The sequence below is a fragment of the Rhamphochromis sp. 'chilingali' genome (genome assembly GCF_963969265.1).
Source record: "Rhamphochromis sp. 'chilingali' genome assembly, chromosome: 2".
Taxonomy (NCBI): Eukaryota; Metazoa; Chordata; class Actinopteri; order Cichliformes; family Cichlidae; genus Rhamphochromis; species Rhamphochromis sp. 'chilingali'.
Window position 1 is genome coordinate 14584865 of NC_137930.1, and position 24430 is coordinate 14609294.

The window sequence follows — 24430 nt, forward strand, 5'->3', positions numbered from 1 at the left end:
AATGCTTTTTTTTTTTCTTTAAGTCTACCCAGTGATAGTAAAAGCAAAAAAACTTCTGCAAATTTGGACTTTATCACTCTGCAAAGGATCTGATAACTCTTGCCTAAGAAGCCCCACATCACCGGCCTGAATGACTACAGACCGGTGGCACTCACCCCAGTGGTAATGAAATGCTTTGAGAAGCTGGTCCGCAGACACATCACAGCAGCCCTGCTCCACAGCCTGGATCCACACCAGTTTGCCTACAGAGCAAACCGATCCACGGAAGACGCTGTAGCCACAGCACTCCATGCTGCATTAACTCACCTGGAAGAGCATGGTAGCTATGTGCGGATGCTCTTCGTGGATTACTGCTCAGCTTTTAACACCATCCTTCCACACAAACTGGTGGCCAAGCTACAAGACCTGGGGCTTCCATACAGCACCTGCATGTGGATCAATAGCTTCCTCTCGGGCCGTAGACAGAGAGTCAGAGTTGGCCATCACACATCCTCAGCCCTGAGTCTCAGCACTGGCTCACCCCAGGGCTGTGTGCTCAGTCCACTGCTCTACTCTCTCTACACACACGACTGCACTCCTCGCCACCACAGCAACATCTTTGTGAAATTTGCAGATGACACCACAGTGGTGGGGCTCATTTCCAAGGGAGACGAGTCTACGTACAGAGACGAGGTGGAGCAGCTGACGTCATGGTGTAAGGCCAATAACCTCCTCCTCAACACTTCAAAAACCAAAGAACTCATAATAGACTTCAGAAGGAAAAAGGCAGAGATCCAACCACTATTCATAAATGGGGACTGTGTAGAAAGGGTGGCAAGCTTCCGCTTCCTGGGAGTCAATATAGAGGAGAACCTTTCCTGGAGTGTGAACACCTCCGAGCTGCTGAAAAAGGCCCAACAGAGACTGTACTTCCTGAGAATTCTCAGGAGGAATAACATCACACAGAGACTGCTGGTGTCCTTCTACAGAGCCACCATTGAGAGTGTTCTAACTTACTGCATATGCATCTGGTACACTAGCTGCACAGGGGCTCAGAGGAAAGCACTCCAAGGGATCATTAACACCGCCCAAAATATCACTGGCTGCCCTCTCCCCACACTGGAAGTTCTACACAACGCCCACTGTTTTAAAAAGGCCCAAAACATCATAAAAGACACCTCACATCCTGGCCACTCCCTGTTCGAACTGTTGCCCTCAGGCAGACGGTACAGGGCAATCAGAGCAAGGACTAATAGACTCAAACACAGTTGTTATCCAACTGCAATAACACATCTGAATACTACAAAAAAATGTCCATCACGCCACTCTTGTGTTAATCTATGCACGGTCTGAAGCATGTGTGTGGGAATGTATGTGAATGTTTTACTGTTATATCTTATTAGTATTTTAAGTATTCTATCTATTTTATTTATTGAATTTTATTGTTTTATTTATATTTTGATATTGCTAGGGATGATGCAATGATCGGGGACCATTCTTAATTTCGTTGTTCTCATGACAATGACAATAAAGTTTCTGATTCTGATTCTAAAGTTTCTGATTAAAAGGCGACTGTCAATTGACAGCACCCCATTTTGCTGTGTCCTGTTCACTAAGGCACCAAATTTAAAGACACTGCAACACTAGCATCACCTGACAGAACAGCAGCATTTGATGCCTTGGATATGTGGTTGAGATGTTGCCTGTTATTAGTTGTTTAAAGGTTATATTTAATATGACCTGACGCGCGCTCCATCATCCAGGTAAGGAAATCCCAAAAAGCTGAAAGTGTTGACCTGGATGTAGCGCTTTGCCACGCTGCCCCTCCTTGAGCCTGGCTGGCTGACGGTTTCTTCCTGTCCAAAGGGAGTTCTTCTTTCCTGCTGTCACTAAGTGCTTGTGCATAGGGGGTCATCCGATTGTTGGAGTTTTCTCCGTATTATTGTGGGGTCTTAACCTTACAATATAAAGTGCCTATTGCTGTGATTTGGCATTTTATAAATAAAATTCAATTTAATTATCCTAAATGGCCTGTATTTGTATAGCACCACAATCCTATGACTGTCTTAATGTTTTCTCAGTCTCTTGTAATGACTTGTGTACTTTTTTCTCCTATTGGTACTTCCCTACCACCATTAGACTGTTTTACCAACACATACATCAAACTGCTCCTCTGGTTTCCCTGCTGTGTGCTCCACAGTGGTGCAGACTCTGACCTTGTTTCCTGATGAGATGGTGCTTCCATTCTCTACTTCTTATCACAAATGTGACATTGATGGATGGTTGTGAGTAGCTGTGCTGCTGTTTAATCCATGAGTTCAAGGTACCAGCTACTTTAACCAAATATTTGCTTTTTTTAGGGATCTGCTGATTCAGGGGTAGACAATTAATTTTCTCAAGGGGCTACATGAGAAACTTTGACAGTTGTGGGGGACCACACCATTACACTTTTAAAGATATAAAATTAATATTAAGAAGAACTTAATTCAACTTACTGATGTGGCTCTCTGCAACAGTTCCACATGTGGACCTTTGGGAGAATAAAACCCACAGCTCTGTAGCAGATTTTAGATCACTAGCAAGAGCTGGAAGGAATGCCAAAAAAAAGAAATATTCATAGTTGACAGCATTTCTAGAAGGAACACAAGAATAAACTTATCACCCTCTCTTTATATTTACATGGGAACCATTGCTTTTGAAGATTAAGGAGGACCCTGCGAGATATATACAAAAATCCGTCAGCTAATTCACATTATGCAGCCTTTTGCCCACAGGTTATGAAGGATTAGGAATGATTTTGCACTCAATTGAGGCTGCAAAGGATTCAGAGAATCAAAGCCTCTTAGATTCAGACTATTTTGGGCTTCTGCTAATAGTTCTTGTCAGCCATAATTTTTAAGTACTTTAACCAATTCATTGTATAATTAGGTTAACAAAATTAGCTCATTGCAAAGTCAGTCAGCAGGCGGTAATGCAATAAAGTTATTAACATTCCAGATTTATATAACCATTAATATGGAGGTGATTTGTCTTTATCACATTTTTCTTCACTGGTGAAAGTGGCATAAATTAATAAAAGAAATTAGACTGCAGTGTGACACGTTCTGTATACTTTATTGATTTTTGTGTGTGTAGAGTTGCTCAGAGCAAAAGCCAGAAGACAAACGATGTGTCACTCTGCACGTCAAAAGTAAACGCAAACCTAAAAGTTGAAGCAAAAGGTTAAAAGCAAATGCAAAGTAAAGTGACATTTGAAGTCTTAATGGAATAAGAATGACTCAATGTGAAGCAGCTTGTAAACAGACAGGTACACTTTAGAAGGGTTAGCATTAAGTATGTGGTCTTCTCTCAGCTGCCTATTATGTTTGCTCCATGTGTTTACTTTTATTATTGTAATAATACCCTGTACAGCGTAATGTATGCAGTATGCGATGACAGAGATATGCAAAAAAAAGAAAGAAAGAAAAGAAGTAGGTCACGCTATTAGATTTACTGCACAGCACATACATGATCCGGTTTTTCTGGACACCATACAGATATAAACATTTCATATCTCCATATTTAGAGATCAAATTACAATCACCAGTGCAATGTGGTTTATAAATGATGCTCAGTGTGCCAGGATATCCATCCATCCATTCGCTTGTCCTTTTCAGGGTCGCGGGGGGCACTGGAGCCTATCCCAGCTGTCATAGGGCGAGAGGGTTCACCCTGGACAGGTCGCCAGTCTGTCGCTAACACACAGAGACAGACAACCATTCGCACTCACATTTATTCCTGCATTCATGCAATTTAGATTAATCAATTAACCTATCCCCACAAACTGCATGACGGTGGGAGGAAGCCGGAGTGCTCCCAAGCAAACACGGGGAGAACATGCAAACTCCATACAGAACTCAGGACCTTCTTGCTGTGCGGCAACAGTGCTAACCACCGTGCCACCGTGCTATCCAAGAAAATATCCAACAAAAATACACCTACATTCTTACATCAGCAACACCAGCCTGAACTTCTGATACACTGCAGGATGGATCCATGCTTTGTAGTGCTGTCAGCGTTAATCTTGTTAAAGTGACGTTAACGCTATAACTGCATTAATGTGGAAAATCTCCGTTAACGAGTTACCGCGGATCGCCCCGTGCATGGGGCTGCACGGTGTCGACGCATTAGCGCGGTTAGCTCATTAACGCATTGATGCCGTGCATCCCCACCATAATAGTGTAGTTCATAAATATCTGCATGTTAATATGCTAAACGATGTGCAAATTATTGAATCAGTGTTAAAATATTACCATCGGTTATTGGGGATTTTGCACTAACTTTTAGAAATACAGTACCCACAACCCATGACTTTTATTTTGTTTATATTTACAGTGTACCCAAAGTTAATGGATTTCTTTGATGCTGAGGAACACTGTGTGCACCAGTGTGACAAGACAAGAAAAATAAGGACATAAATATGGGCTCTTTTTTCCTTTTCCTTTTTCTAGAATGATGCTGTTGGCAATAATGGAGGCATGGTGATCTCTGGCAATGAAAAACAAGCATCTGGACTCACAAACCCCCTTTTGGTTTTTGTCCTTTTACGCAATGCTTTGCTTGTCGTCAACTGAAAGATGACTCATGTGTCTGCACACTTTGTTCTCTGCACCATTACCCTCACAAAAGAGCATTTTTAGTTTTAATAAGAGGTTTCTGAACCGCGTCCCAGCAGACTCATGGTATCCCTCTCTGCGAAGTTGACAGCAGACTATTTTCTTGTGTTCGGTGAAAGTTCTCGTCCTTCCCTTTGATCCTTGTTTCATGAAATGATACGATTCGAATTGGCATTTGACTAAAGTTTCGTCTTCCAAATTTGCTCGTGATTGTGTGGTTTTATTTAAACGCTGAAACGCCACATGCCAAATATTTGTTGCACACAAGCTTATGATCCAATGGTTGGGATTTTGTGGTCCCCACAGAGCGTCTACTTCGTTGCTTAAACAAACTTGTTTTTCCATGACCTCAAAAAAGTTCGATTATCAGATATTTTCTTTTAATCATTAATTGTTGACACAACTTTGGAAAAATGCCCACCAATTTCAGCCTTTATGTTTGTGCAAATTGAGATGTAGGAAACCATAGATTAAGCAATTTTGGCTTAAAATGAAGGATAACATCTGTCCAGGGGTTTAGAGCATATAATTATCTGATTTGAAGATGCAGATTATTAATTTGTCTGCCAAAATAAATATTTTTACAGTATTACTTTGGAAGTTCTTTTGCCATTTATGGAAAACAAAGTCAAAGAGTTATAAACTCCTGTATACAGTAAAATAAACACATTTAGTTTACCGTACTGTTTTCAGTTTCTTCCATAAAATCGTAAGACTCGAAGATGTAATTTGTAAGATTAAAATCGTGGTTGGAAATCCTTAGATTGTGACCCTGTAGGAAAATGTTGTTTCAACAAAGTTCTACAAATGTTCAGTATATGCGAAAAAGTCAACACTGTATTAAAATCTAATCGAAATTCATCTTGCTCATTTTTACTTTCCATTTAATCATCTCACAACTGCTTAAATTTATTGACCTACTCCTTGAAATAGCCCAACCTCTTGGTTGGTTGTTTTTCCAACAAGACATTTTTGGTTTATTTTTATTTTAACTCTTTTTATGGATTCTGTTAATAATGTTAATGGAGTGTTTTGGAGTGTTGCATTGTTACTTTAAGTAAATGGTTTGAATACTTTATCCAGTTACTTAACCTCCATCATATAAATGTCTTAAATGCAGGATATAACAAACTTATAGCATCAGAAGTAACGTATTCATCCAACAGAAGGTCAGCCCTGTGAGTAATACATTATCATTAATTAAATATTGAAGCAGCTTTAGAGGGAGTTCTTTTTTTCCCCTACAGTTAGTGGTTTCTGACCTTTGGGTTAAGCTTCGCCAATGGGCCAACAGAAATATCTGAGGTTATGAAATTATTAATGGAAGGGGAAAAGAAGAAAACACCGTAAAACAAAGTAATTATGCATAAATTTAAATGAATTTAAATTGATTTTTTTCTGGGATCATGTTGTGCCTCAAGATTTGATTAAATGGGGTGAATTTATTGGGACTTCCAGCAAATTCACCAGCAGGGCTCAAAAAAAGTCCAAGAAACCCCCTCCCCCTCCAAGAGCTACACCTTAGACTCTAGTTACAGGCTTCAGTTAGCATGTTAAATGTTAAAGTTCATGACCGTGCAATTAGAAAAAGGCAGAACAGGTGTGGCGTGTTTGGAAAGATTGCCAGGAGAAAGGCCTCTGTGATAGTGAAAAGAGCATGGCAACATGGCAAACCTTTGCAAACGTCTCACCTGAACAAAGCACAGGATTTCAGGATTAATGTCCTTTGGACTGATGAAACCAACTTGGAGATGTTTGGTCACAATGCATTGCCATATTTGGCAAAAACCAGGGTGAAGATTTGAGCTTGCAGCCGCAGGACCTGATACCTTGCAGTTACTGAGTAGGCCATGAACTCCTCTGCATGCCCAACTATTCTGTAGTCATATGTAAGGCCATCTGTGCATAAACAAATGCCCACATTTTTCTTCTTCACTCTACATATGTATTTTCTGTAGAACATAGTGGAAGACATCCACATCATCAAATCACACACATGGAATTTTGCAGTGTGAGAAACTGTGTAAACAAAACACGTTTCATATTTCAGATTCCTCAGAGTTTGCCTTGATGACAGCTTTGCACGCTATCAGCTGTATCTTAAGCAGCTTCATGAGGCTGTCACCTGGAATGGTCCTTGATAAACAGATGAGCCTTGTTCACAGTTAATATGTGGAATTTCTTGCCTTATTGGTGTGTTTGTGCTGGTGTACAGCAAATAGGCCTATTCAGCCACTACACTGATCCATATTATGGCAGGTTCTTCTTAACTAATCAGAGTGGATTGTAATGTAATTGAGCATGTGGAACGGTGAGTGTGAGGGAGCTTGAAAGTTGTGTGCAGTTTCAAAAACTATGAAGGGACCATCACAGGCAAGTAAGATGACAAGTTAATTCTGCTACAACTGACACATTACAAATGGACACAAGTAGACACGTTTCACTTTAAAATGTATATGCATATGTACACTAAATATGGAAATTTAAATACAAATAAATTGTTTCTTGAAATCCTTTTTTAAACTGTAAAATGTTTGAATATTGCTGCAGACCTACTGAAAGACTATTCCATAGTTTGATTCCACAAACACAAAAGGTTTTCACTGTTGTGTTTGCTTTAAAAAGTTTTACTTTATTCTTTGCTTTAGATTATTACCCCCACCCCAAATGGGGGTAATAATATCACAGAACTTTTTTAAATATATCTCCTGGTAACAGTTTAATCCATGCTTTATAGAGTACTTGTGCAGTGCCAAAGCAACATCCTATAATACTGTGGAAAAACTTCTGTTTTTGCAAACTCACACCATCATTTAGTATTTGAGACATCCTGTTCTCTAAGTTTTTAATAAACAAAAACAACAAAACGGTCACTAAATTGTATGGGCATATTGTTTAATGCACATGGGTTTGTATAGGAACCATGGACTAGCAGTTTATATATGCATATATCTGTTCACAAACAGCTACTTTCTGCTCATTTGTATATGTATCTTTAAAAACTATGATTTTATCTAATAAAAATTTATACAACTGTTATTCTTCAGAGCCATAATAATTAGCATGGTGTCAACAGAACCCTTTGGTATTGTGGTCCAGTTCAGATTTAGCTGTGCACAAACCATGAGTGCCAAAATGAATTAAATAAACACATCATTCAATAATTAACTGCATGTTCTTAATCAGTTATAGTCCATCAGTCGATGGACTACTTGAATGACTCTAAATTGTCAGAAATCTTTCAGTCCGGCTTTAAGCCATTTCACAGTACGGAGACAGCCCTCGTAAAAGTTATGAATGACATCCTGATAGTGACAGACCGTGGTAAATATACAGTGCTGGTCTTGTTGGACATGACCGCTGCATTTGACACAGTGCTGATCTCCCGCTTACAGCACTGTGTGGGAATTTCTGGTTCGGCACTTTTGTGGTTAAAGTCCTATCTCTTAAATAGGACCTTTTGTGTTAAGTTGGGGTCGTCTTCATCCTCTGTGGCCCCTCTGCTGTGGGGTGTGCCACAGGGATCTATTCTTGTGCCGTTATTGTTTTCACTGTACCTTTTGCCTCTTGGCGCGATTTTCCGAAAACATAAAGTGCCATTCCATCTGCAGATGACTGCCAGCTCTATTTACCTTTTAGTCATTCTGATAGTCTCCCAAGTCGACCTCTGCTTGACTGCCTTACTGATGTCAAAGCATGGATGGCAAAAAACCTTTTAAATTTTAATGATCGATTGTATTTGGCCCAAATTGTTTTTCTCATACTCCAGATGTTGATCTTGCAGCTTTGACTTTCCAACTAAAGAGTTCGATCACAAATCTTAGATTATTGCAATTCTCTTTTAATAGGAATTGGGCAGGGCACTTTGTCACGCTTGCAATTAGTGCAAAATGCTGCGGCACGATTTTTATAAAGTCCTTTTATTGGTTTTTAAATCTCTAAATGGTCTGGCACCTGTTTATTTGTCTGACTTGTTGAAGCCCCACGTCCCCACTCGTTCCCTTCGGTCAGCTGAGCAGTTGCTGCTTTCGGTGCCAAAGTCACGGCTGAAACTTAGAGGAGACCGAGTGTTCTCTGTTGCAGCGCAGATGCTTTGGAATAACTTTCCTCTCCATATTAGACAGGCTACATCAGTGCCAGTTTTTAAGTCTTTATTAAAAACCTCTTTTTATTCCCTGGCTTTTAACTCTGTGGGTAACTGATATTTATATATTTTATTTTATTTTTTAATTTTATTGCTATGTCTGGTTTTATTACTATGTGCATATTAGTATTGTACAGCACTTTGGTCTACCAGGTGTGTTTTTAAAGTGCTATATAAATAAATGATGATGATGATGAATTAATCAAATAATTCTACGAATAATTATTTAATCATCAATTATTTATTTCCCAATTTAATAAACTCGGGACACATTTAATTAAATATTTCATAACTTATTCGTTTAATTCATTTTTGGCACTCGTGGCTTTCCATATCCTCCACATACTTGAAAATTATATTTCAGTATAGTATTTGAGTAAATATACCCTGTGACACCACTCCCCCCCCCCCCACGGATGATCATATAAACAAATCAAAAGAGTAACGATCGTCACTTGCAGACCGAGGTGGCTCCGCCTTCACGAACGTCCTCCCCGCCCCGCTTATTACCGATGCGGCCACCCAGCGGACGGACGGCGGCTGCTGCACTTTGAAGTCCGCCAGTTGTGATCAGTGAGCTGCTGAAGTCCTGCACGGAGACACGCAGTGGGACGTTTCCCGAGCACTCGGATTCTCAAGTGGCTCTTTTCTCGTTTGCGCCTTGCCAAAAAGGACACCGTGCTCTTTTTTGTGGACTTTATTATTATTGTTATTTATTTATTTATTTATTTTGTGGGGTTTGAAGTCGGAATACAGGAGACGTGTTTGGGACGAGGATGCTCCAAATGAAGTAGCGCACTGGGGCTGAAAGGCTTCTCCGTCCTTCGGGACATTTAAGGACGGCCGTCTGTGTTTCATGTCCGCTGGATTATATTTACCAAACCCATTTTGAATCATTATTTTTATTTATTATTATTTTTTATCCTTTATTTTATTATTACTATTTTTTATAAGTTTTTTTTTTAAAATAAAGTAACGCACGTCCACGGCCACCCCCTGCGCCCTCTCTCCAATGAAATATCTCCCTTCAGGATCAGCTGTTGATCGAGTTAGCGCGCGGATCGAGCTCAGTGAGACCAGCGTTCCTAAGAAGTCCCGTCCCGGTGCTGCGCTCTCTTTGTTGACCCCTCTGGACCCACTTCGACAGGCAAAGCGGCTTCCTATCCGAGTTATCAAGATGTTGACGGCGCACACCGGACACTTGCTACACCCGGAATATTTACAGCCTCTAACACCCGCACCAGTGAGCATCGAGGTATTTATGGACTTTTTTTTAAATTTATTTATTTTTTTAGCGTTCCTTTGTAGAGAGGACTGTTCTTACACTGCAGATCTGTGGATATGTCGCAACACAGGGCTGAAATCTGCTATGACAACAGATAAAAAAAATCCCGCATTTGCAGGGAGCTGATAATATGCTGTGGTCTGTGTTTTTTAACTCCACACGCTGACACACACGCGCGCACTGCGATAAACTGATATCTATTTAATTCTATTCGCAATTTACTCCAAAATTAAAAACTGATTTGTTGATAAATTGTTAAAGTTAATGAAGATTTGTTTAGATAATCAAATCCTTTTCTTGCTTTTGTTGTCTGCTAACATGTGATGTAATAATAATTATTATTATTTTCACTTAAGTGAATAGCTTTTTTGTATTAACCTACTTTAGTGTCTAAAAGAAGCCATCCCACCTTCCCAGAGCACAGGGTGAAGTTCTCAAATGTCAGATGTTTTCCTAAAGAACAAAGGCACTGAGTGCAGTGTAATCGATGTTACAGAAGGGCATTTTTTTCTTTGTTTTTATGCTTTAAAAATGCTGATTTATTTGTAATCATCTGAAGCTTAAAGCTTAAACCCCCCCCCCCCCCCCCCCGACTTCTAGGAAGTTACAAAGACCCCTCTGGCATTTTATGCACAGAGCAATAAAGCATTTGGTACATAATAACTGTCAGCAGGCCTACACAAAGTCACACAAAACTTCTGGGTGTTTTGTTGTTTAGTTTTTTTGGAAAGCTTTAAAAAATGTAGTAAAACTTGTTTAATTTTGTTGTAGCTGGATGCAAAGAAGAGTCCCCTTGCCCTGCTTGCTCAGACCTGCTCTCAAATTGGTAAACCGGACCCTCCTTCTTCCTCCAAGCTCAACTCCTCCTGCAGTCAGGGGGACAAGGAGCCCAGCAGTCGGTCATCTGTCTCCAGCCTGAAGCTCGGCGAGCACCGCCACGCCCTGGAGGACAAATCCAGCTTCAAGCCCTACAACAAAGGCAGCGGTGAATGTCGCAGAGACGGAGCCACCAGCAGCAGCGGCTCCGGCAGTGACAAAGTCGGCTTCAGGGTGCCCAGCAGCAGTAGCACTACCGCTAATGGAAATTCAACCAGTGGCCAGCAGTCCTATCCGCCTCACGCTGTGTCGCCCAGCTCCAGAGCCAGGAGCAGCACCCCACCGGGACATGCTCAGCAGCTTTCCAAACAGAGCCACTCTCCAGGTGGACAGCACGCCCCACACTCCCAGAGTCCCACTGGTGAATCTGCACGTGACCAGAGCAGTCCCACCAGCACAAGCAGCAATAATAATAACAACAATAACATAAATCCCAAAAAAGACGCTGAGGTAAACAAGGCCAGCTCGGACAGCCCGCACCACGCTAACTCCAGTCACGTTCGGGCCAGCACAAACTGCAGTAACGGAAGCTCTGACGGAGGCTCCAACCATGACGCAGGCAAAGCAGAGCCCACCCAGCCTAACCTTGGCCCTGGACACATTACGCCCATTTCTCCTTATAAGACCAGCCAGCCGCTCTTCCCTCTGCCTTCCTCAAATATGGGCTACCATGGATCTGTAGTGGGGGGCTACGCAAGCTACCCATCCCAGTTTGTTCCTGGGCTGGACCCGACCAAGTCGAGCCTGAGCGTGGGCAGCATGGGCGTACCAGGAAAGCACCCAAGCTCCAGCCCTCTTACGGGCGCCTCCCCTCCCTCCTTCATGCAGGGTTTATGCAGGGACCCCTACTGTCTAAGTTACCCAAGTGTATCCCATCTTGGTGGAAGCAACTGCAACTCCTGCATCCACGACCCTTCCTCCACCCTCAAATCCAGTTTCCCCCTGGTGTATCCCTCCCACCCCCTCCACTCTCTCCACCAAAGCTCCTTGTCATCCAGTGCATCCTCCTCCCTCTCTCATCCCCTCTACACGTACGGCTTCATGCTCCCCAACGATCCCCTGCCACACGCTTGCAACTGGGTCTCAGCCGGAGGGCCGTGCGACAAGCGCTTCGCAACGTCAGACGAACTCCTGGCTCACCTCCGCACGCACACAGCCCTGCCGGTGGGGATGGACAGTAAGCTGCTCTCTGCTTCCTCCTCAGGGCCTGCCTCCTGCCACCTTCACCTCCCACATCAGAACAGTCCAGGCTCCATGCACAGCTCTCTTTCTCTCAGGGCTCCCCCCAGCCTGGGTCTGGCTCGCTATCACCCCTACAGTAAGGTCCATCTCCCCTCTGGACCCTCCTCCATCTCCCTGCACTCTCTGCCCACCACAGGTCCATACTACCCTCATTACACACTCTACAGTCAAAGACTGGGGTCTGCGTCGGCTCTGGGATACCAGTGATGCACCACCTACTTAAATCTTTAGAGGAATGGTTCAACGTGTTGGGAAATAATGCTTATTTGTTTCCTGGCTAAGAGTCAGATGAGAAGATTGACGCCGCTGGCGAATTTCTATTTTAAATATGAAGCCAGTTCATTTAGCTTAGCTTAGCATGGAGAAGGGGTAAAATACTGAACGAGCTAGCAGAGATTTTAGCTGAGGAGCAGGTTAACACGTGCCCCTCACAGAGTTCACTCCATCTTCAGCCTGTACGCTAAGCTTAGTATCTGCTGGCTGTCGCTTCATATTGAGTGTGTGTGTTCATCTGCTCAGCCAGGACGTTAATAAGCGCCCTCCCCAAAACGTCTTGATGGTTACTTTAACTTTAATCACTGCAACTTGCTGCTTCCTTTGACTTCTCAGCAGCTTCAAGTGGAACTGGGAGGGACTTGCGACTCCTGGATTTTAACTTGAGAGCATCTTCAACTTTTTTTTTCTTGGTTCTTTATACATTATCTGTTTATACAAGATTTCTTGTTTCAAACCAGGACCTACTGCTAAAATTCAGTGGACACGCAGCTCTTGCATGTCTGCACATTGCTCGGATGCTTCTGCAGCAGGCGCAACTGCTCTGAGAGGACACTTGCCGCCCTGTGGACTCGCCTGATTGATGGATGGACGCTGCGTGACAGCTCTGGGATTTTCAGGGTTCTCGTTGCAAATGTTGATGATGATGATTTTGAAATGGCAGCGAGCTCCAGCATCGGGATCGGTGTTAGTGTGACTGCAGTGGCTTTCTCCCTGCATCAGATGCCTGTAAGCTCAGCGCAGTGCACACACTTGGTTTGCCCCCGTGGTTTGTGATCATCTGTTTTGGTTCCTTGGTTTTTTTTTTCTTTTATTCCTACTGAGAACTTGTATTTATTTTATAAAAGGGGAGCTGACTGTAAACTTTACCACATAAATCTCTCCTCGTTTTCAAGTGCACACACGGCAGGTGTGGAATGCGTTGTGTCTTAAAACTTCTCCGAGAATGAATGTTACAGTCACATCTCTCTCCGAGCTCCTCGCCTCTTTTGATTGTTTTTATTTTCACACGGCAAATCAACTGAGATGTGATATTTTTTGTAAACTTGGAGCACCCTGTGGTGGGATCCAATGAAAGGGGAGGTCATATTTTAGTAAATAAATAACACTGAAGATGTATATTTTGTTGTCTTCATTTCTGATGTGAATGGCTTTCAGTCAAAGATTTCTCTTTATTAGCTTTTTGTAGTGCATTTGTTAACCCAAGGTTTAATTCACTGTGTTGCCTTTGTTGGAAATACTTGACAACATACACCTGACAAATGATATTTCTTGATTAATAACAAGACGTTTACTTATGTCAGCACTTCTCAGAAAAATCAGTACCGACAAGAAAAGTGTCCGAAACATTTCCCAGACCAGTTCTGCCACTTTGCAGATTCCTACCTTTTAAAGGAAAAACAAGTGAAGTGGTGAAAGGCAGGCGTAAACCCTTCTGAGCATATATGTCAGCGAGGCGACAGTATAGGTGATCCAGATGTGTACAGGCAGCTATTCTTGCAGCGAAAACAGTTACTTGATTGACGACGTCGGGTGTGCTTTACCGTTGAGCTCCAGCTTATTCCGTGTCAACCTCAAGCTAAAGCATCCTGATTTAATGCTCCCAGATTTAGCGTTCAAGTGCGCTTCGTGAAAAATGGCGACATTTGTGCCTGTCGAGATGTAATGTATATACACTGTAGCCACTAGCAGCCGCTTTCCGTGCGATCGAGACGGAGCCCTGACAGTTGCTCAGGTTACCGCAGCCAGCGCGTGATTGGCAGCAGTAATATGCCATTTCCTAGCAACATGACTCCGTGACACCCTTGGCAAAGTATAGATGACCCATGCTGGTCAATCACAACTCTGACAAGGCTCCCAGAGGGGTCAAAGCGGCCTGTAACAAGAGAGAGCGCTCCTGTTTCAGTGGTCTGACTTGCTGTTGTGGGGCTGTCTGAGTTCGGCAGCCCCCCCCCCGAGTGTTTTGTGTTGTCAGATATGCCCCAGAAAACAGACACTCTTTAGTTTATTAGCTCTAAGAAATAAGTTGGCAGTTGTTACCAGTTAAGTTTCACTTCTCTCTTTCAGTGCCAGACTTCAGGATATTTTGAGTTGTTTTCGTTGGATTTCTCTCCACATTTCCTCTTCAGGTGTTATCAGTCACTTGTGTTTACTGTAGCAAAGATGCTATGGCGTTGGATTGGGATGCCACCTATTGGTGACCAGTGATATCTGTATGTTACCAGGAGGCAACATCACCTGCCTCTGTGGTAATCTTCTACTCATTTGCTTGAAAATGGTTTAAGTAATGTTAATGAAATTATTCAAGAGGCCAGAAATGGAAAAAGGCCACGCACGCCTTTCTTTTTGCTGAAGGGTAGTAACCCAGTTTTTTATTTCTTTCGGAGGTGAAAACACCTCTCAACATTTTGTCATCCCAAATTTAGATTTAACCCTTTCCTTGTGAAATGTATCACCTCAGTTTAATATTAAAGATCAGTTATAAATTTGAGGTCACAAAATATCAGCAGATCCACTTTATATTAGTTTAGGGTAGCAAAAAATGTTAGGGGGTTCAACCCCCAGTGGATGTTTAGCTCATTCTACAACAGTGATAATAACTCATTCACCACCACAAGTTATTAAAAAATATAGAGCGGCTTTTGGCAACTTCTAATTACGTTTGTAATATCCAATCTGGTGTTTAAACACATTTACAGTCTTCAGATATTAAGGTTTAAATTACACTATGACTTTATATTTACTAATGCCGAGGCAAACTGAACCAGTCCAGTGCTGTGATATTATCACAGGACACTGAGGGGGTGTTTTGCAATGAATCCTGGTGACACTGGTAATTTGTTTTTCCTAGTGGCCCCATGAGGTTAGTATGTTTGATTTAGAGCAACTCAACTCCTATGGGATGAATTACCAAACAATTTTCTACAGACAATAACTTTTCTGCGGTGACCTGGAGGTGAGACAAACAGCATCATTACACAAAACAAAACAAGACGAAGAACACGGTTTCACGAAACAAAAGCATTCAGGATATGTTTCCATTTTATTGTTTTGTGAAATATTCTTTATTTATTTCTAATTTTTCATTTTAGGTCCACCATACCTTGAAGCCTGTTTAGCTAGCTTACAAAAAACAAACAAAATTCTCTGTAATTTAATATATAGATAAAAGTTTAGATCTAAATCAACTAATTTAAATAAGGCAAGTGACATTCAATTAAAATTTACTTATATAGCACCAAATTGTAACAGTCACTTCAAGTTGCTTTTTTATATTGTAAGGTAGAGACACTAAAATCATGTAGAGAAACCCCCAACATCCAGCCAACCATCTATGAACAAGCACTTGGAGACAGTGAGAAGAGAAAACTCCCTTTTAACAGGAAGAAATCTCTGACAGGATTTTCATTATAAAAACACAGAAAAATGCTATGAAAATAATTCAGTAACCACAGAGGTCTTGAGTCCCGCCCAGCTCTTAAAAAAATAACCGCATTGTAATGGTTTTTTAAATCTAATTTTAAACGAAAAATCTAATTAATATGTGCAATAATTCTAATCTCAACTTTTCTTCTTCAGAAACTCACAATCAAATGCAACAATACAAACAGTTTAAGATGCTAGCATTAAACCATCCTTCCACTTGTTTGGCCAGTTGTACCGTTTATTTAACATTAAATATAAAAAAATGTCAAAGTGCATTATCATAAATTACTGTTAGTTTAAAGAAAGAATTAATAAATATTGCACTATAGTAGATTCCAGAGAAATCACACTGTTTTGTTGCCAGATTTTTTTTTTTTTGCTTTCTTGTGCCTGCAGCACTTTACCCTCTTCTACCCACATATGAAAATCACTAGACAGCGATAAAGACATCTTATTCCACTGATGTCTTGATGTCCAAGTTTGAAGTCAATAAATGTGTGGAAAAAAAAGACTCACTGCATGAATGAGTCAGTAAATGAAGCAGTGAATGATGGTTAGGTTATGGTTGATCTTTCCACGAAGGAGCGTGACTGTTCCCCTCTATCAGCCCATCGCAGCAGCTGCACCATCACTTGCAAAGCCAACAAACCACGTGCACAACATTTCTTCTTTCTTCAGCGATGGCCCTCACACCAAGGCTTTCTAGCTGCAGGATATTACAGACAGCAACCCTGACTGCAACTAAATAACATGAATTAAGAAGCTAGACGGTCTCAGTTAGCGTTAGCTAGCTTGGTTAGCAAAACCATTAACAAACATACAGGCTAATTAGCGCCACGTAACAGACTAATGAAATATTTCAGTTTTATGGTAAATTCTAGGATGGTCTGCACCACATAGCACATCACAGTATTATTCAGATAAACCATTAAAAATGCTCCAACATAGTGGATGAGGCCTAGCAGACACATGACCGCACTATCACCTGTCAGTCAATGCGGTCATGCACCCAACTCCAGTATTCAGATGGATGTGTTGTTAACAAAAAACAACAAAAAAACTCACTGAGATGTGTTACACATGGGAAGACTATACATAGAGGCCAAAAATTGTATTCAGGTTGTTAATATGCTTTTTTTTATGCTGTATAGTTGAACGTTTTAACATGGGAGTCTAAGGACAATGACTCCATTTAGCAGCCAGCCTGAAATGGCACCGAGAGGATCTTCTGCATTGGGTTCATGTTTTTTATCTCTGGAGAGTACCACTTGGCACAGCTCATTGACTGTATAAAAGTCAGTGAACACAGTCATGTGTGCGCTGACTTGCAGCAACCTCACAGAGCTGCTGACTGTATGAAATCTTCATAGAAAGGGACACAATGTTTACAGTTTTTGCATTTTAAACATTGTAAGCATACTTTACTTATTAACCACTGATTCAGGTTTGTTTTGAGTAGTCGTTATATTTATTTCTTTTTTCCTCAAACCTTTTTTGGGGGGACGAAATGTTCTGTGCAAAGGGAACTGAGAAGCAGCAGGAGGGGAGATGGAGGGCACCCACTGACTATTACATCTATATTTAAACAATATGGTTTACCCATGGTTTCATCCATCACATAACAGCGCTGCTTTTCCAATGTGTTGGTTGCAGACATCTTTGTTTTCTTTTTAAATTTAGCACTCTAATTTAAAACCAGTGTTGCGAACACATTTCGCTGTAATGTATAAAAAGCCTTCTGGTATTATTCTGGTTGATATAAGTGAGTCCTTGGAGCAGCCTGACAGCCCTGATGATTAATGGTGACAGACTGTGGAGCTGCCCCTTCATTACATGACAAGCCTCTAACCTCTCTATCAGCCCAAACCGGTGCAGGTGAAACACTGGGAGAAATTAGATTTTAAAAATGCAGATTTTTTTTTAATCGATCGATTGATCTCCAGAATTTTTTGTTGTGTCTTCTCCTTTGATGTCAGACGCTGTGAAATTTCCTGCATTAAAATCATTAGGCGTAGTCACAAATTACAAACATCTGCCCCGATGCTTCTTTTCTGACTCGTCTCTGAGTTACAGATCACACACTGTTTCCCAGAAATGGACTCCTCTGCTTTCATTTTGTCTTCTCTCCAACTTTATCACTTCATCCATCATCCGACTATGAGGGCTTTTCAAGCAGTCCAAAAATAAAGCGGACACAGATGTCAGCCATGCTGTACTGATGTTTCTAAACCACCATAAACCCATCACTTACATCCACCCACGGGCTGGGAGAAATGTTGAAAATACACTTTTCTTGCTTAAAGAAGAAAGAATAAAAGCTCTGTCACCCCATCCACTACACTACTACTCGTATGTTAAATTACCCACATCCAACAATAAATCTGCCTGCACTGGAGCAGGTATTTTTATTTCTGAAAAAAAGAATTACTGAGACCTCTCTTGCCTTATGGCTTTTTTTTTAAGTCAACAGAATGAGTTTAGTGGTGTACAAGAGGGCAAATGCAATTATGGCTTCTCTGCTAATGTGCATGGCCCCAGCTGGTTTTTATCTGGCTGAGCTGTAAGGGCTCCTAGATCAGTTGTCAGCTCTCATGCATCATAAACCCAGTGCTTAACAGAGAAACGTGCTTTGGCAGTGACCAGTGGAGGCCTGGAGGCCAGCAGCGGCTGCCGGTGGTTTTGGCACATGGAGAGAGGGGGACACGATCCTCTGCCTTCCGCATCTGGATCCTCACAGCCACATTCTCTCATTCCTCGTGGTTTTTACCCTCTTCACGAACACAACACGCCATAATTGGCTAGTGTGACCCATAGCAGACGCCACACCGGAGACTTTGGGAGGTCAAAGAAAAGGCTCCAAAATACACACATGTGGACGGCAACATAAAGCAAGGCAGAGAGAGCTATCTGATTGAGAAAGAGAGAGAGAGAGAAGCTTCATGGAAATAAGCAGACGTGATTACTCAAATACAGTCATTAAGGAGGAAACGTTGTTTTTCAAGCTGTCAGGATGATTAATGATCGAGAGCAAATTCCACTCAAATGCTGTTGTTTAGTCTAACCAGCAGACCTGATCTTTGCCACTATGTTACAACAGAAATGATGTGTGCGTCCAGCAATGTGGTGTGTTGAAGTGAAAAAAAGGCGAAATACTGAAATAGATACAGGGAAAAGAATGTGTCACACGTTTTGTCATTCCTGTAGTGACTGCTACTAGTATTCCAAGAGGGATGAGAAATGCACGTCACATAATCTGCAAATAAAAAGCAGATTTGCAAACGTGCACAAGAATTTGCATAAAATGTCATGTTTATAACTCCATTACCCAAACAAATGCTGCTCAGTTTGGGACACACTGAACATCAAGTTGCTTTTAAACATTCACTGATTTAGCAGATCATTCGTATGTAAATGCACAGTCATATGCTACCTTTCCACATGAAGTATGAAGGAATACTTCTTTTTATTGCGCTCATATTAGCGCCTTTTATTAGCATGCGTGGCTAGCCACAAATGAACATGTTGTAGGCTTATGTTAGAAAACCAATACATTTATCTCAAACGGCACATTCACTAATTAATATTTGCTAATTTTATGCCAGATGAAAGCTAAGCTAATACCATTAGCAAGGAATGCACGCGTCCTTAACAGTTACCTTGCTAGTAGCTACCTGCATTTAGGATATTTAGGATAAAATAATAAGTGCACTCTGGGGTACATACCTGGAGAAGGGTCAGGCAGTCAAAAGCTGAAGCAAAACACCCCTTGCATTTGTGACAATGAGCACTGACAGCAAACTGCAACTGCACTTTTGAGCATTCAATTCTCAACACCATCAAGCTATTTTAAGCCTGCACCACTACTTGTTGATATTTCCATCCATATACAATTTATCCCTGGGGACTGTTTAATACCAGGTTTTTGTACCCATTCCTACATATGAGCTGCTTCTCTATTTACACATTTTCCACAAAGCTAGCTAGGATTATGAAAGCCATTTCCACGGAAGCCTGCTGTTGTTTATTCTAAGCTGAAATCAAGGACCCATTGTTTGAAATATTTAACAAAATTTCAAGAAAAACCTTGCCAGCATGATCACAAATTGCATGCACAAATTGTGAGTTTAAAGCAGGACATGTGTAGACCAGCAGGGCTTAGCAAACGGTCAGCTTCCAAAATGATTTCTTTCCTCAATATTGGTTATAAAGAAAAACGTTTCCTGCAATTGCAAATGTCGATTTCTAATGAAAAGCAATCTAAAGATGCTGTCTTCTGGTTTCCCTCATGTGCACCACATTCATTCAAAGTTCATGTTATGCTGCAATAGATCACCTGGCCTGAAGTTGTAAGTGTCAACACATTCTAGAAAATTAGCCTTCTTTGTGAGTTTTCCAGTGCACACATGCCAAAGTCCTCAGAAACTCCAGATGTTCGGCAAATCGCGCTGGAAGGCTGATAAGGAATCAGCTTTCAACAGATGTCTTGTGCCTGGACTCGCTGATTTAGTAGCTGTGAATGATGAAACAGTGTTTCAGTGTCTCGCAGCCTGACTGTCTTTTATCATTATTCAAGCAGCTGTGAATCTGGGTGACATCATGTCAGCGGATGGGAGTGAGAATGAGATGGTACATTAGGTTTTTCACATTTTTGTGTGTTTGAATATTTGATGTATTTGACTTGAAGGAGTCTCTGCTGGCTAACTGATCACATACAATGATGGGAATGTGGAACTTAAGCATAAATAATCCTGCTCCAAGTTGCGTTCATCAGCTGTTAAATGGCTAAAAGTTTCCTACTGATAATGAAAATAGCAAGAAATTCAGACCTGAAATATGGAAGGATCCAATAATTAAATACGCATCCGCTAGCCATTGGCTAAAAATATTCCAGATATCAGACTGACTGTATTAACAGTCTAATCAGGGTAAAGTTATCAATAAAAAACTGTGAGCATGAAAGGAAACAGCACCAGAAGTGCTGCTGTTGATCAAGAGGAGGTGGTGTCTGACAGCACCAATGACTGACACAAACAGTGAGGGAGTTGGACAGATGAGAGCCACAGGCGCTGGGAGCGGGGGCGTACGAGGGTCAACACATCGCCTTTGCAATGAGTGTGGCCCAGCAGCTGTATGCATAGGGGAGCCTTGGCCTCTTGCTCTGCATGTCAGGGGCCGTGATTAATGACCCACAGGCCTTGCTCTTAACACCCCCGCTGCCCCGCAGAAGTCACTGCAGCCACTGCACGTTTAGCTAATGGGCATAGCCAGCGACAGACAGGCACAGGAGATGAGGGGTTACGTATGAGTGCACGTGCGTATATGGAGGCAGACTCAAAATGAGAGCAATTTACCGCTTACAAAACACTGCATACCACTGTTGCAGTCTCTATGTAATTTCAGGGTGAGAGCAATGATTTTTTTAGATTAGTGTGTGCCTGTGTAGTGTCGAAGCTGAGAGGGTGCCCGTGCCTGTGTACTGGTTCCCAGCTTGTCAGGCAGCTGTCGAGGAGTGATTTATGACCACTAGACTCCAACCTGTCTTCACTGCCAGTTCAGTATTGTTACAACTGACAGCTAATGAGGCCAGACATGCTTTCAAGCAGAGCACTTAACAGGACTTCAATCTTCCCCCGTCACAAGTACCATTTTTGCACTCTCTCTCTCTCACACACACAGCAGCCTCCTTTCTCTGTGCTTTCCTTGTTCTCTGTCTTTCTGTGGTGGAACATATGACAGGCACTGAAAAGGCTTCTGCCTACAGAAGATGTTTCTTAGAAGGCAACAGCAGCAGAGAGCAGCACTCTTTCTCACACACATGAACACATACTGGCTAAGTTCGACTTCATCTAATTATCACCCTTTTTGATTGGGCTTTAAAATAATGAAAATGTGTTCACGCACTTAGTTGCTGAGTATTACGTGAGGAGATTGGTAATGCTCTCTTGTCCTGTAAACATTATTTAGCTAGAGCGAGGCAAGCACTAGCTTAGCTTTGCTTAGCATAAACACGGGAGGGAAACAAAGATTTCAAAACACGGCTCCACTTCTTTTACTTGACGTGTACAGCAGCAACTCTCTTTTAAAGTTGCCTGAAGTACAGTGAACACAGCAATTAGCTGCCTGGAATGGTAATTTTGCTAACGGCATTAGCTTTGTCAGTATCTAGAACTTGCTAACGTACCTTGAAAAATCCTCTGCTGCTTTATACATATTCATTTTAGTGGGACCTTCAACCAAACTGTCATGCATTTCCAGTTATACTAAGAATTCAATTTCATATTAATATTAATTTATTTAATTGTAAATTTTCATATGCATTTACCATTAAATAGCACATGATGCATTTATAAAATTAAATACTAAATATTAAAGATTAAACTCCTTTTTACCCAGTATTTCACAACTGGTGTCAGTTCCACTTCATTCAATGTCAAAGGTACAGAGACTTAAAAAACAATAATTAATAAGTCTGTAATGAGATTTTCTAACCACCATGTATGATCTCACAGTAAATCTGATTCTCTGGAAGGGCTAAGGCCTTATTTTGGGAACTCCTGCAATAAAACAGCATATAGTAGACTGTGAATACAACAAAATAAAGTAGTATTTTGAAAATAAAATTGAAGTAGAATTTTAAAATTGAAGTAGATTTACATTTTTATACAGATTCCTGAATCAGGAACAAGTGTGTCTTTATTGTACGAGTAATTTGTTTTAATTTGTTCAAGGAACAAAGAAGGACAAATATTTCACTAAATCGTACAGCTCCTTTAAGTCTGGACAAATGGTTATTCTTCATATTATGTACTCACACTTGCATTGTTGCATGCATTATTATCAGCCAAAACAGCGAAACTGAACATAGTTTTGGCTGTTAGTTATTGAATTCCAGTATTTATAAAAAAAAAAAAAAAAGAGAGAGAGAGAACCAAACACACAGGATTGCTGTTTTCCAGCGCTCATTCAGCGTAAAGTCACTCTGGCAGCTTTCCTTCCTTTAACCCCCAATTCTTTGTCAGCCATGATTAATGGCAAACCTACTAGCTGCTAGCTTGCATTGCACTGCTGGCCGTGCCATTGTCTCCTGGATACTTAATGAACTCTGACAAGTCTTCTGTTCCTGCACTGACTTTAAATACAGCAACAGCGACCCCTGGAGGTAGAAAAGGGCGTTTCATTCAATTTCACAATAAATTACATGCAGCACAGTGACACTTTCTTCTGTTTTAGTGATAAAGACTGCAATTATCTGAACTCAACTAGCATAGTTTATAGCAAAATTAGGTTAACAGTACAATGAAAATTCAATCTTCTTGGGTGTATCCACTGTAGTGACATCCAAACATAGGCTACTTTGAGCTGCACCTTTGCCATAAAGCATTACCACAGGAGATAACTCTGAATTATAGATTTTGCAGATTTACACTGGGAGTTGTGTTGCCTCCTAAATCAAACCAGGGATTGTTTTAGTTAATTCAGTACAATGTAATTCACTGCACTGTAAGCTATGGTTGTTGGCTGCGCGCATCCATGACGCAAACATCCCATTCCACCAAATCCCAAAGGCCCCCACAATCAGCTGAGACCAGGTGATTGTGGGAGCCACTGTGAACTCAATGTCAGGTTTTTAAAAAATCAGTTTGAGATGCTAGAAGGACAGGAGGATAGACGTGGCCAGCAAAAATATCTCATGTGAGCTGTGGTGTTTAAATAATGCCCAGAGGGTCCAAAGTGTACCAAAAAATATCCTCCACACACCACACACACTCTCAAAGGCCACTTCACAGAATCACAGGTGATTTAATCACAGGTGATTTAAGTGACTTCAGATGCCAGATGAGCTGGGTTGATTATTTTAAAAACTGCTGATGTGCTGGGATTTTCCCATAAAACCATCTCCAGGGTTTACATAAAATGGTCCAAAAGAAAAGAAAAGAAAAAATATCCAGAGGGTGACAATTTTCTCAGAGATATAATATGTTGAGAACAATAGCCAGTCTGATTCTAGCTGACAGGAAGGCAACAGCAACTCAGATATTGTTACAATCAGTACGCAGAAGAGCATTTCTGGATGCACAGCACATAGTACCTGGAAACAGGTGGACTGCAGCAGCAGCAGCAGAAGACCACACCAAGTGTCACTGCTGTCAGCTAAGAACAGGAAGCTGAGGATCATTCACACAGGTCACAAAACTTTACAGGTTTGAAGTTGGAGTCTAAAGGAGGCCAAGTTCATAGACAAGGATGGTTCTACCCATGATTACTGAGAAGAGATCGGCAGAAGTAAAAAAGACCAACAGGCACGTGTGTTTTTTACTCCACAAATAAAGAGTCTTGATTGCATAATACACAATACTATCCAAACTGGATGTGATCTGAAGACTCAGTTGCAATTTTTTGAAACTATTACATATTTTAAATGTAAAATCTTCTGGAAACTTTCAAGTTTGTTATAGTATAGCTGTTACATGACATGTACAATTTTCTCTGCATTACCTATTTACTTGCATCCTTACAATGTGATCATGGATTGTCTCTCTTTGTTGTTGT

The 24430-nt window shown here is 41.2% G+C and overlaps 1 protein-coding gene across 1 annotated transcript; it reads left to right on the top strand.

Annotated features, from left to right (window-relative positions):
* Positions 1–9310: 9310 nt before the first annotated feature.
* LOC308387165 (zinc finger protein 703-like) lies at positions 9311–13565 on the top strand. Its single transcript, XM_080867058.1, has 2 exons — positions 9311–10033; positions 10835–13565. The coding sequence occupies exons 1-2, from the start codon at positions 9791–9793 to the stop codon at positions 12386–12388; spliced, it is 1797 nt and encodes a 598-aa protein (XP_080723184.1). The 5' UTR covers positions 9311–9790; the 3' UTR covers positions 12389–13565.
* The last annotated feature ends 10865 nt before the right edge of the window (positions 13566–24430 follow it).

Coding starts and splice junctions, on each gene's coding strand:
- LOC308387165 (XM_080867058.1), top strand. CDS start 9,791: ATGAAATATCTCCCTTCAGGATCAGCTGTTGATCGAGTTAGCGCGCGG. Junction 10,034..10,834: donor CCGCACCAGTGAGCATCGAG/GTATTTATGGAC, acceptor ATTTTGTTGTAG/CTGGATGCAAAGAAGAGTCC.